The sequence below is a fragment of the Pelobates fuscus genome, chromosome 4 (genome assembly GCF_036172605.1).
Source record: "Pelobates fuscus isolate aPelFus1 chromosome 4, aPelFus1.pri, whole genome shotgun sequence".
NCBI classification, from domain to species: domain Eukaryota; kingdom Metazoa; phylum Chordata; class Amphibia; order Anura; family Pelobatidae; genus Pelobates; species Pelobates fuscus.
In genome coordinates, this window is record NC_086320.1 from 174,609,742 (window position 1) to 174,622,022 (window position 12,281).

The 12,281-nt window shown below is 37.5% G+C and overlaps 1 protein-coding gene across 1 annotated transcript in view; it reads right to left on the reverse strand.

The window, feature by feature from the left end:
- Window positions 1-12,281, reverse strand: part of GMDS (GDP-mannose 4,6-dehydratase) — a 752,713-nt gene that overhangs the window by 631,242 nt on the left and 109,190 nt on the right. Inside the window, exons 3-4 of the mRNA XM_063451788.1 lie at window positions 6,269-6,356; window positions 2,562-2,671 (exon numbers count right to left, since the gene is read on the reverse strand). Of these exons, the coding sequence (XP_063307858.1) occupies window positions 2,562-2,671; window positions 6,269-6,356 (198 nt within the window). The remainder of the gene's footprint in view (window positions 1-2,561; window positions 2,672-6,268; window positions 6,357-12,281) is intronic.

A 12,281-nucleotide genomic window follows, 5' to 3' on the forward strand; every position in this document is an offset into this window, starting at 1 on the left:
AAGGGTCTAAAGTGATGAAAAAGTAAAAGGCTTTGTCCTACTGGGAATAGAAAAAAAGTTAAAGTAAAAATAATGAAAACAGTTTAAGGTTGGGATGAGAATCTAGACACTGGAGGTGGAAATCAGGTTTGCTAGGATGAGTTAGAGCTTCACGATATTACCAGAATTCACCGAGCCATCGGAAAATAACAAGGTCATGGAAATTGGTTATAAAAGATTGTGTGCAAACTCAGGAGTGTATTAGGTTACTGTGACGGAATCTCCTATGCACCGGGCTTGAGGAGAAGCCGGCTTACTGCCCAGAGACTATAGGCTCTGTCTCAAGTGCCCGTAAAGAATCAAAGGGGGTTTGTCACTAAAGAAAGGGGTTCTCGTGGACTTTTGGACACAGTGGGGAGTCTATCTTGTAGTTGGGTGTAAGACGATTAACACCCCAAATAGAGTAGCATAGGGGGGAGGGGACTACGTCACTTGCCATTCTGTTGTGTAGAGGACCCCCCTGGAGGAGGAATCAACATTTGGCCTGTATAAATAGATGAGTGTGGAATAAAGTTTATCATTCTACCTCCTACATTGGATCTCGGCTAATGTCTGGGGGGAAAGGCTATAATCACTGCTACTGTACATATGAGAAAGTATCTAGCGAAAGGGTTATAATTTGGCAGCCCTTCCAGCGGGAAAATCCCCCAGAAATCCCAGTTCAGATTTGGTGACTGGGTCTGAAGTGCGCCATCGTACCCTTATAGCGTTGAGGAAGTTCACCTGCCGGAGGTACTCAGCCCGAGTATAGGAGATAGAAAAACAAGTAGTTTAGGAATATACGGTAATATTAACCCCTTCACTACCAACACTTTCTGTTGACGAAAAGATATTAGCATAACATGTAGTTGAAGTAAGAGATGCATAGTGAGAACCTAAACATATAACACAGCAACTTTGTTTTTAGAATGTTGTGTAGACAAACCTAAAAATCTAGAAACAGAGAGAAATAGGCGCTCTCTATGACACAACAAACCTAAAAATCAAAATGATATTTTAGACACCACACTGGGTCTGAAAAGTTAGCATAAAAACAAAAATGCTTTATTTTTTTTTACATAAAGTGAAGTGACAAAAAAGTTACATAAATACCTTGCTTACGGGTATTTGAAAGGACACCTAAGGCATTACTAGCAGTACAGCTTACTGGGAATGGTAACAGAATGTAAAACTGATGTCTGCTTTTATGTATAATGCCCACATACAGTAAATACAGTCAAATCATATATTCCAAAAAAACATATTTGAAACTGTGCTATCAATCTCTGGACTGCTAATGCAATGCTGACAGTGAAATTGTAGAGTCCATTCATTCCTTTCCCATTCCAGACTGTATGAATAATATGACCCATTGAAACTTCAAACACAGTTAGAAAGCAGGGGGTGAGCTTACATTTTCAGAAAATTTACAGGCATAACAGTGACTAGTGTCTTCTGGCAGACACATTTGTTACTCTACATACTGGTAATGATATCTAGAGTATAAATGAGGATGAGTAAGGCTTTATGAACTAGATTTCATACTGCAAAATGCATGAAGAAAAACAGTTCATCCTCGTTATTGAAGTAATAATGAAGTAAATATTTGTTTAAATAAAAAAAATAAAAAAAATTAATTTGCAAAATGGCATCACTTCTTACCCTTATACCATATAGGTTACATGTTTAACTTTAAACTACTTTTTAATACACAGCTTGTAATCTTCAATTAAGCCTATGTGACCTGTCCAGCCACTATCTCCAGTTATCTTGATCCTAACCTACTTTTTCAAGACGTGGAATAAACTGACACTATAGGCACCCAGACCACGTTATCTCATTGAAGTAATCTGGATGCACTGTCCCTGCTCTCTTAACCCTGCAATGTAAAACATTGCAATTTCAGAGAAACTGCAATGTTTACATTGCTAGGTTGAGACTGCCTCCAGTGTGTACTGTCTTCCAGACATCTACTAGAGGATCTTCTTTGTGGTTCACTGATTTTAACTTTGTGAAACAGTGCTGATCATCCTCATGCTTTGCATGAGTCCAGCGTCTTCAAATCTTCCACAGAAAAGCATTGTTTCATCTCGCTGTGCATGCACATTAGGTTCCCCACACCGCTAACGTTGAAGGTGAGGACAGAACCAGCGCCAATAGACTTTGGTGCTAAAATGAGGAAACTGTTAAAAGGGTTTTTTAAGCCTTTCAACACGCCTTTAAAGGATGTCCTTCTAACTTCTTCAACTTTGCCTTATAGAGCTATTGTTTGCATGGATCTATGGAATATTATTTTATTCACTATGATCTTTTATTGTGCATTATCAAATGTTTCTTTTCGCATTGTTGACCACCTGTCCAAATGAATATACTATAACAAAAAAAGTTTATGGTTTTATACTGAGATTCATGAGGGAAAAGTCTCATTTATGGAAGAAAATAACACACACTTACGGGTGACTTATATTCACAGTTCAAAACATTATTGGAGAGTCAGATTTGTGCGACTTTATATGAGAGAAATAAACATTGGTAGTCCTTACCTTGACATGGCTCTGTGCTCCCAGATTGTATACTTCAGAAGGTTTTACTTCATTGATGATTTTAACCAGGCAGGTGCTGTCAGTAAGATCTCCATAGTGCAACTTCATGTCTTTAAAACAGAATAAAACGTTAAAGTTATTCTAACACAAAAAAAATGCAACTTTGCAGTCATTTAAAAAAAAAAAAAAAAAAATGTGGTTAGCTTTGAAAATAAACAACATATATCTTCCCTAAGAGATCCAAAATTATAGTTTACCATGATTTTTTCTATCTATTGTATTAGCAGAGTGGTAATCCACATACTTTAGTATTTAAGATGGATTAGTGAATCAGACACTTTGCTATCAATTGCTTATACAATGATTGTTAACCCTTTATAATTGTATGATATCATGGGATTCTTTCAATCCTTGTCCTAAAGGTATGAAGGTTGACAAAACCATGGAAATCTTAAATAGCATTAAAAATAAATATTTAATTATAACTTGATAAAATCATAAGGTATTATGTAAATCAAACTCAAGTTCAGCATGTTTTCTCACAGCAATGTTCTATTGTTATACTGGAAAGCACACAATACACATCACATAAGAAGACATTCTTCTTTTACATGCCTGCTCTGACAGGATGCAAAGTATATATTGTATTAACAGGTTGCATTAGAGTAGAGTTTTGGACAAGGACTGTACAGTAGGTCATACTTGTTTAATTCTAATTTGGAATAAAATGGTTTACTTCTATATACTTGAGATTGAGGAACACCAGTTCACACATCTAGACACCATATTAGAAATACATAATTCTGTTAGATAGAAAATCCACATCTCCAAGCTTTGAGGTTGAGTACTGTATAACTTGCTTTCCACTTGAAAATATTCTTAGTTCCCAACAAGAGTCTGCGACTGCCAAAGAGATGTCACAACTTTCACTATTTTGGAATCGAAGGTCAAGGAAGTAACAAACCAAATATCGTCAACCCTACAACAAATTCAGATTATATTAAGAGTAGAAGAAATAATAAATATATTTTAAGGAGACCAGAGTCCATAACACCTGCCCTTCTTATTCAGAAACGCCAAACTTGACTACCCATTAGTACCTTATGTATAAAAAACATGTTGCCACTACTGTTGAAACTAGGAGAGCACATTACTCATGTGCAACTAATTCCCTGGACCAGACAAAACACAGATCAGTTGTTTTTATCCTTTTATATTTCGCAGAAAAGAGTACTGTCATGTAGAATACACCAGAAAGGCTTCTTTTTCACTTTTTGAGGACAATTCTGTCCTCAAAATGCAAGAAATCAAGAAGTCTTAAAGAAGTTTAACAATGGAAAATATGGCAGGTTTTTACAGTGTTGGATGGATACCTGTAATACATAAGTAAATCACTGTGAATAAAAACAGAGTAGGTGCTGGGTCCAATGACATAGCAATTGTTTTGGAATATAGAACTATTTTTTCCAAAAAAATTTGGGGCAAAAATAAATAAATAAATAAATAAATAAACAGCCTGCATCCTATATTTTGAAGGTACACACAATGTCTAAGTGACCGGCAGGAAAGGGGAGCTATGTCAGGGTGACTGGCAGGAGGGGAGCACACAGAGTTAACCTTACTGCGTGTCATTTACTCTAGTGTGGTCTCACTGAGAGTAGCAAGCAGCTTGTGGTCAGACTGCAGGGATTCTCCAAATCCTATTGTTCAATGCAGGCCAGGTAAGCAAAGAAAAGTAAAGGTGCCTGATGCATATAGAAGTGTTAACGTGGAAACGTCTCTTTCTCATTATTATGTTTACTTATCCTTATATTTAATAGACATATATTTGTGAGTTTTCAAAATTAGAATTAAATGTAGAAATACAGAAGGATGGGGGGGGGGGAAAGGCGCATTTAGAGGTCTGCAAGACGTGAAATAAACATCAAGGATAATAACGCAAAAGCTGTTAGGGGCTCCTTAAATATCATTTAAGATTTGAAGTCATATGATAGTGCCCCCAAAATAATAATGTGACGGAAGCTCCCAAGCCATGGACTTTTGGACAGGCTTGAAGGCAAGCTTCTTCAGACTATGGACCTGGTCTCCAGAGCCCCTAAAATAAGCTATTGTCTTTGTGGGGAGGGGTCTGGGCCCCCCCTGATGCTCACTGTGCTTCTCAGCCAGAGTTGAGAACCTCTGGGGATCTCCTGAACTTATTTTACACAATGAGCTCCTTACTGGGAGATACGCTGAAAAAGTCTGTAACTGTTCTTTGTATCAAGACTGTGCCAAAGTTCAGTCAATCTTTAAGCAGGTATCGTTCAGTCCCTAGACTTCCAAATTGAGAGCTATTTGGAGGGGAATTGGAGAGGCAAGAAGACATCAGGTGATATATAGGGCTTGAGAGCGCTCCACTCCCCAGAGGTCTGGGAAAACCCTATTTGGAGACCAGGACTAAGGCACTGCACAGCTGAACCTCCTTGCCAGATTAGAGAAAACCTGCAATGGGGTAAAACTTTAACACTTTAGTGGGCGCAGATTCTTCAATCAGGGTGCTATTTGGACTGCGAGGGTGCTCAGTGACAAGCTTTCCGGGAATATATACCGTGTGAGGATAAGGTTCCGAGAAAGGTGGTTCTGGCAGACAATTTGTATGCTGTGCCTCTAGGACTATGAGGGCGCAGCAGGGAGCCAAGGTTTTTAGTTGGGGATAATGTAATTAAGTCTCCAGACAGAGGGACAATTGTAGTGTCCATTTCATTTGATGGAGGACCCCCTGCAGGGAGTGTCAACAATTCTGTGTTCTGTACAATCAAGTTCATTATGAGCTGCAAATCACTGCAGCCTGGTCCAGTGGAAGATGTTCTTGAGCTTCGGTGACTGAGTCTGAAGTGCTCCAGAGTCCTCTGGTAGAAGCAAGGAAACTGACGTGCCAGAGGTACTATGTCGAAGTACGGGAGCTCCGCCAAACCTACCCTTTTCAAATCAGGGCTGTGCCAGCTGCAATGCCACTGCTAACAAAACATGTCAAAGCAGACATAGAGCCCCCAGGTCTTTACCAGAAGAGGGGGAACTAATCCCTCCAACACATATGTTATACAACTAAGACTTACTCAGCGAAGTGTGTCATTTAATAGCACACATTTAAAAAATGCAAGGAAACAATAAGCAAGATTTAACTAGCTGTGCAGTTATATTGTATTTGACACAGACCAACAAGGTGGTCACTTTGTGATGGGAATCCAGCATGGTCAAAATTTAGTAGGCCGAAATCTCCACGTGGCATATGCTAAATAGTATCTGGTTACAAACAGTTGGATGAGTCATCAGTATACTGAGCATGTGTGGAAGTTGATAGAAAATTCCTTTGTCTTCAACAAGCCATGTGGTCTGCCATATAAGGTGATCCTGAATATCCTGTGTGCTGATTGGTCTGAGGAATATAGGAGGGGTTATACTGTATGGGAGGGGATATGCTGTTAACAAAAGTCCTGTGAACAATGTATTTGGCTATCAGATATTTTTGGAACAGGAGTTCATCTGAGACCCGATCGGTACGTGAATAAAGGCCTTTTACTTCCTGAAGACCTGTGTCCAAATCTCTATGTGTGGCTTCTGCGGTTTGTTCCTGTTATTTCCCCTGTAACAACTTGGAACCTTTTCAATCCATGTAACATGTGAATAAGAGTTAGCAAATGCATAACACCAAACAGAAACTTCCTTACTTCCTTCTATATGTGCTTGTGGATTCTTGTACAGATGTTCAATCCTCCCAGTGTTGAAAGAACTTGATCGACGTACAATACCATGAACCTGTGAATGACAGTAAATCAAAACATTATTCATCCCATACGACAAGCTTACATAGGTGCGTATTGTAACGTACTGTGCATGGAATGTACAGCAAGTCTTGCAAGAGTTCTAAATATGCAGCTTGGAAATTGTGAAACCTGGAAAATAGAAAAACAAGTTGACGTCTAACATATATACTACTTTGTGGTCCTTTTCCATAGCCAGATAAAACTCTTATACCACTTGGTTGGTTTAGTAATAAATGTGGAATCATGAAGGTTTCAACTAAATTTAACTTTTAAGACTGTAAATGGCCTACAAAAGTTTTTAAAACAGACTGGAGTCCAAGTACTATTTCTTCTTTATATTTACACTGATCAATACCAACAGTAGCTTTACATAAAACAGTTGATGTTTTCAGAAACAAAGCCTGAAATGGAAACAGATCATTATATAAGCATTTTAAAAAGTGTTAACTATTTTCAATGGGAATTGTAAATGTCACAAGAACTTTCTTAGGAATTTAGCTTTGAGCGTTCTATAGAAAAATTTAGAGCTGAAAAATAACTCTCCAAAACCCCTGCACTTAACACACCCTTGGAAAAATTGGGATAATCAGGACTGAAAATGCTACTTACTATGACTCACAGGAAAGAAGAATGAGCTCTGTGTATGCTCTGTCAAAGGGATAAAGAGCTCATCGTGACTGGTGGATTTGGGAGTAAAGGTGAAACATTGTTCCAAATATAGAGGTATCTATCAGAGGAAAATATCAGGAAAACTTAAAAGAAACGGTGTCACCAACCAAGTGAAAGGCTTGAAGGGTTTCCCATCCTGATGTGGCATTAAATGATTTGAGGTAATTTGAGGTAAGGAGAAATCAAAGGGGATTAAGATGGTATTAGTAGTGGATGAGTGGATGTATTTGCTTGTTAGTGTCTCACGCCAAAAACTCAAAGTGGGAGGGATTGTTCATTAAGACTTAAAGAATGAGCGAGTTTGAGTTCAGTGATCGCAAGGAAAATTCACTATTGGAAATAGGTATACTATATTTTCCAGTAATAACTAATCGTTGGGGGGGGGGGGGGGAGGGGGGTTAGGGGTAGACATATCTATAACCCTGTCTGTGAGAGTTGATTTCTTGAAGGTAAAACAGGATTTTTGGGAATCTTGACTTCCTTTGGGTTTTGCCCAAATAAAGGTATCATCGTTTACACAAGGTTTGCCTCCAAACAAACAAACAAAAAAACAAACAAAAAAAAAGAGCAAAGTGGATTTGACACACTTTAAGTAACAGGATGAAATGTGGATGGATAGGATTTGCAAAAGATATAGCATATACATAATGATCTAAATTTTGAGAACATCTGGAATCCTCCTCCACATTTCGAATTTTCCCATGAATTTATGGAAACTGCTCTCTATTTAAGTTAAAGGGACACTCTAAACACCAAAACACATATATATATATATATATATATATATACATACACACACACACACATATATATTATATATATATATATATATATATATATATATATATATATATATATATATATAATATATACACACACACCAGAGTTATATATATATATATATATATATATATATATATATATAATTTAACCTTAGTATATTCTGATAATATATATATATCAAAATACATTAAGAATATATTAATAAGCATATTTATTCATTTCTAATTCAGACTGATACCTCAATAGGCACATTTACAATTCCTGCCCCTCCTCTACAAACATTTAATCCCCCCCATAAAATCCCTCCCCCCCCCCCATCTCTATCAAAACAGATACAAAAACCAAGGCAATGCACAATTCATACAAATTCCTTTGAAGTTCATGGATGGTTTAAAAAACACTTGGCTAACTACATATTACAGCTCTCTATAGTAGTCATTTTGGAAGAACTTATGTCTAATTCCAATTATATTAAGGAAGTAGAGACTAGTGTTTGCAGTGTGAATCAGATGTAATATGTGCCCAACAGACATTTGCCAATTCAAAAGCTGGAAAAGAGGAAGATCTGGGGAATTAAAGTTGAAGGAAAAAAAAAAAGTTATTGATCTTATCGAACCCATTCATGCCATTACTAGTATATCTTACATGGCATCCTACCCACATCATTAAATGCAGAATAACAACAATTACATTAAAATTAAACAAACTCATTGAGTGGGCCCAGTTTCATTAAAGGACCACTATAGGCACCCAGACCATTTTAGCTTAATGAAGTGGTCTGGGTGCCAGGTCCAGCTAGGTTTAACCCTTTTTGCTGTAAACATGGCAGTTTCAGAGAAACGGCTATGTTTACCTATGGGTTAATCCAGCCTCTAGTGGTTGTCTCATTGACAGCCGCTAGAGGCGCTTCCGCGCTTCTCACTGTGATTTTCACAGTGAGAAGACGCCAGCGTCCATAGGAAAGCATTGGGAATGCTTTCCTATGAGACTGGCTAAATGTGCGCGCGGCTCTTGCCCCGCATGCGCATTCAGCTGGTGACGGAAGAAGAGGGAGGAGAGGAGAGTCCCCTGCCCAGCGCTAGGGAAAGAGGTAAGTTTAACCCCTTCCAACCCCTAGAGTCCGGCGGGAGGGGGACCCTGAGGGTGGGGGCACCCTCAGGGCTCTATAGTGGTCCTTTAAATGACAAATCTAAGCTACATACATGAAAATGTAATCTAAACAAATTTACAAATAATGGTTACCTTCCCTGTAGCTGCTACTATGAACCAAGAAACCATCCAGCTGCCCAGCCCTCAAGCAATTTAATGGGTAAATGTCTCTTCTCTGGAATTAACATAAATTATTACTAGAGTGAAGACTTTATCATAAAATTATCTTTTTTTTTTCTATTTCTAGTAAAGAATTATCAAATTGCGTCATAATCCAGTTCAGACAAGGCAAAGCCAGGTTCAAACACTGCAAAGAAGACGTAGAAACATTGTTTCAATTTCTCATGTCTCTGTACTTTCTCTACATTTACAGCCAGGTGCAAAGAACAGGATTTGTAAGAATGATTGACAGGAAGCTGATGTGCAAAATTGCAAGATGACAAAGTGTGGATTTCTCCATTCAATTTTATTTTTCACATCTCACAAATACATATATGCCAAAAATATAGGAGTTTGTAAACATAACATTAGAAATTATAGGATATTATAATATGCCTTTAACTTTCTAACTTCCAAATCATTAATCGATTTTGGCTTTTGACCTCTGTCCCTCTTAGGTGCAGAAGTAAGAGGGGGGAAGAGAAAAGGCCACTCTGTTTGGAAACCATGGTCCCATGAAAATTAGTGCACAAAATTGGCATGCCATTATATTAATGGCCACAGAAAAATAAAGCTGAAAAATGGCACTTAAATTACTATCCCACAGTGTGAATGTGTTTATAACAATCTCTAACTCTTAATATAATCACCAATTTGTATAAGAAGTTTTGGAATTAAGATTTGTCCTCAATGAGAAATCTTTGATTGATCAATGCTCAGCACTAAGCCAAATATGAAACCTGGACAAACAGAGAGCGCATTAGCTGCATTTAAAGATACGGAGTTCCTCTTAAACTAAACCACCCTCGATCCTCACAGCCTATCACGGTTATCAAAAACAGATGGATTTGCATTGATAATGTGGAAGTGTAACTATAGATACCTAAATGAACCTGAAAATCATTTCTTTTTTTTTTTAGAAATTTATATTTTAAAGAGACAATGCTCAATGTGTCAAGTGTTTTCATTTATTGAGAAAAAAATATATATATTACTTGTGTATGTCCCTTTTTTATCTTACGCTTCCCCTACATCACACGATCAATACCCAGCATGACACAGATGAATAAAAAAAAAAAAAAAAAATGAGATTGACAGGTGGAAAAGGGTGTTTAATAAAAGTGCTGATTTCACTTTTATCAAGTGTGCCTTCAGGGTCAGGAAATGTAACCCTAAAACAAACAGCAAGCTTGGCACTATAGCTCCCCCTGCCCTTCCCCTGGGGATATACTATATAACTAACAAACCCCATAACAGACGTTTATGGAATAAGATTATATTCCATTTACCAGAATTAGTTAATAATTACTAGCTGGTGAGGAAGTGAGCTGACCGCAGGTAGATACACTACACAATGATTCTTGTGGCAATTTTTGAAGGTGCGTAAGGTATGTTTGTTTTCATTTTTTTTCATTTTAAGGCATTATTCCTACAATGCATTTAAAGGTACAGTGTTCGGAATACAAACCTGTATTCCTAACTCTATAGTTTCCTAGTTCATTGTTAGTTTTCAGTGCCTTCCCCCCACTGCAATAAAATAATATATAAATTTTAAAAAAAGGTTTTACTTAAATTTTGGCCTCATGGAGAAGCATTGGTGGCTGATGCTCATGCACGACGAGTGCAGCATATGCATCCAAATGCTGTTCACATGAAAGCACTGAATTAAATGTAATGCTTTTCTATGAGCTGCATGTGATGACGTTTCTTTTTACGGTTGAATTTGATGGACTTTAGTCTTTTTTCAACCTAGACAGCTGTGTAGCTATGTTGTAGAGGAAGTGCATCTAGTGGTGGTCAGAAAACCTGCCATTTTTATACTGCAGGGTTAAAAAAAAAATGGGTCACTGCACCCAGACCACTTTATTGAGATGAAGTAGTTTGCATAACTAATTTTACTAAATAGGGAGTACATGTTTCGCCAAAGTTCTTTTAATATAATCTACTAGTAGAGTGCCACTAGAAAAACCTCAATTGGCCTGGCATACCCCCACTAAGGGTGTTGAAACTGAACTAATGGTTTTAAATAAACTTAAAAGTAACACGCCAAGCACCATAGCCACTACAACATGCTGCCTCCCTCCACTTACAGCCATCAGAGAGCTGGAAGCTCTTGGTTTGAGCTATGCTGGTGGTGCAGGGCTTAGCTGATTGGCTGAGAGCAGGTCTTCGCACAAAAAGAGCTAATGGAGGCTCATGCTTAGGATCCTCATCCCATTCTAAAGGGTTTAACTACTTACAATGGGAGGGGAGATTTTTCGGACACTCCTGATACCATAACAATTAGTGCATCAGGAGTACTTGGAGTGTTTCTTTAATTTGCTTATTTACACATTGTGCAGACACACTAATAAAAACTCACCCATAAGAAGATGAGGATGTTTAATCTGTCTATATATGAAGCAGCTCAATGTCCGTGTGCACACAGCCTCACTTAGCTTTTGTTTGGTAGCAGAAAAAAAATAAAAAATAAAAAATAAATAAATAAATTTCTCTGCAATTCTCTTACACCATTCTTGATTACATTTTGTCATCTTCTTATGAGTGAGTTTTTATTAGACATACCGGAATCACATTGTGTACAACCCATGAGTTGACACTGTGCACCATCCTTCTGAAATGTGATGAAAGCCTCCTGATTTAGCTGACAGCAAGAAAAACTGTCCTGCCAACTATTTAATGGTTGGCACTCTAACAGATCATGCAAACATAACAAATATGTAGGGACCCACTGCAGAGAGTCGTAAACCAGTAATCACATTTTCACCCTTTTTATTTAATTTTCTTCCTTTTAAAGGAGGAAAAAAATAAATAAATAAAAAATAAACTTTCTCCCTTTTACATGGAGGAAAAACACAAAAAACTTGTCAACTAGCTAATCTATAACAAGTATCAATGCAAGAACTGATGACAGCAGAGGCTTTTAACGTCTAGCACAGGTGTAATGTAAACATGGCAAGACAAACTGTGTGTTAACTGGATAATCTGGTTAGGAATGCTAGAAGTAAGTATCCTATTCAAAGAGAGAGAAATATGTATTGCTTTGAATATACTCAAAAGCATTTTTTCATCTTTGAAATCTTTTAACTTGACTTGACTACTCTGCATTTACCAACAGTACCCTTTTCTGTCCAAACAATCTCTACTTATCACAATT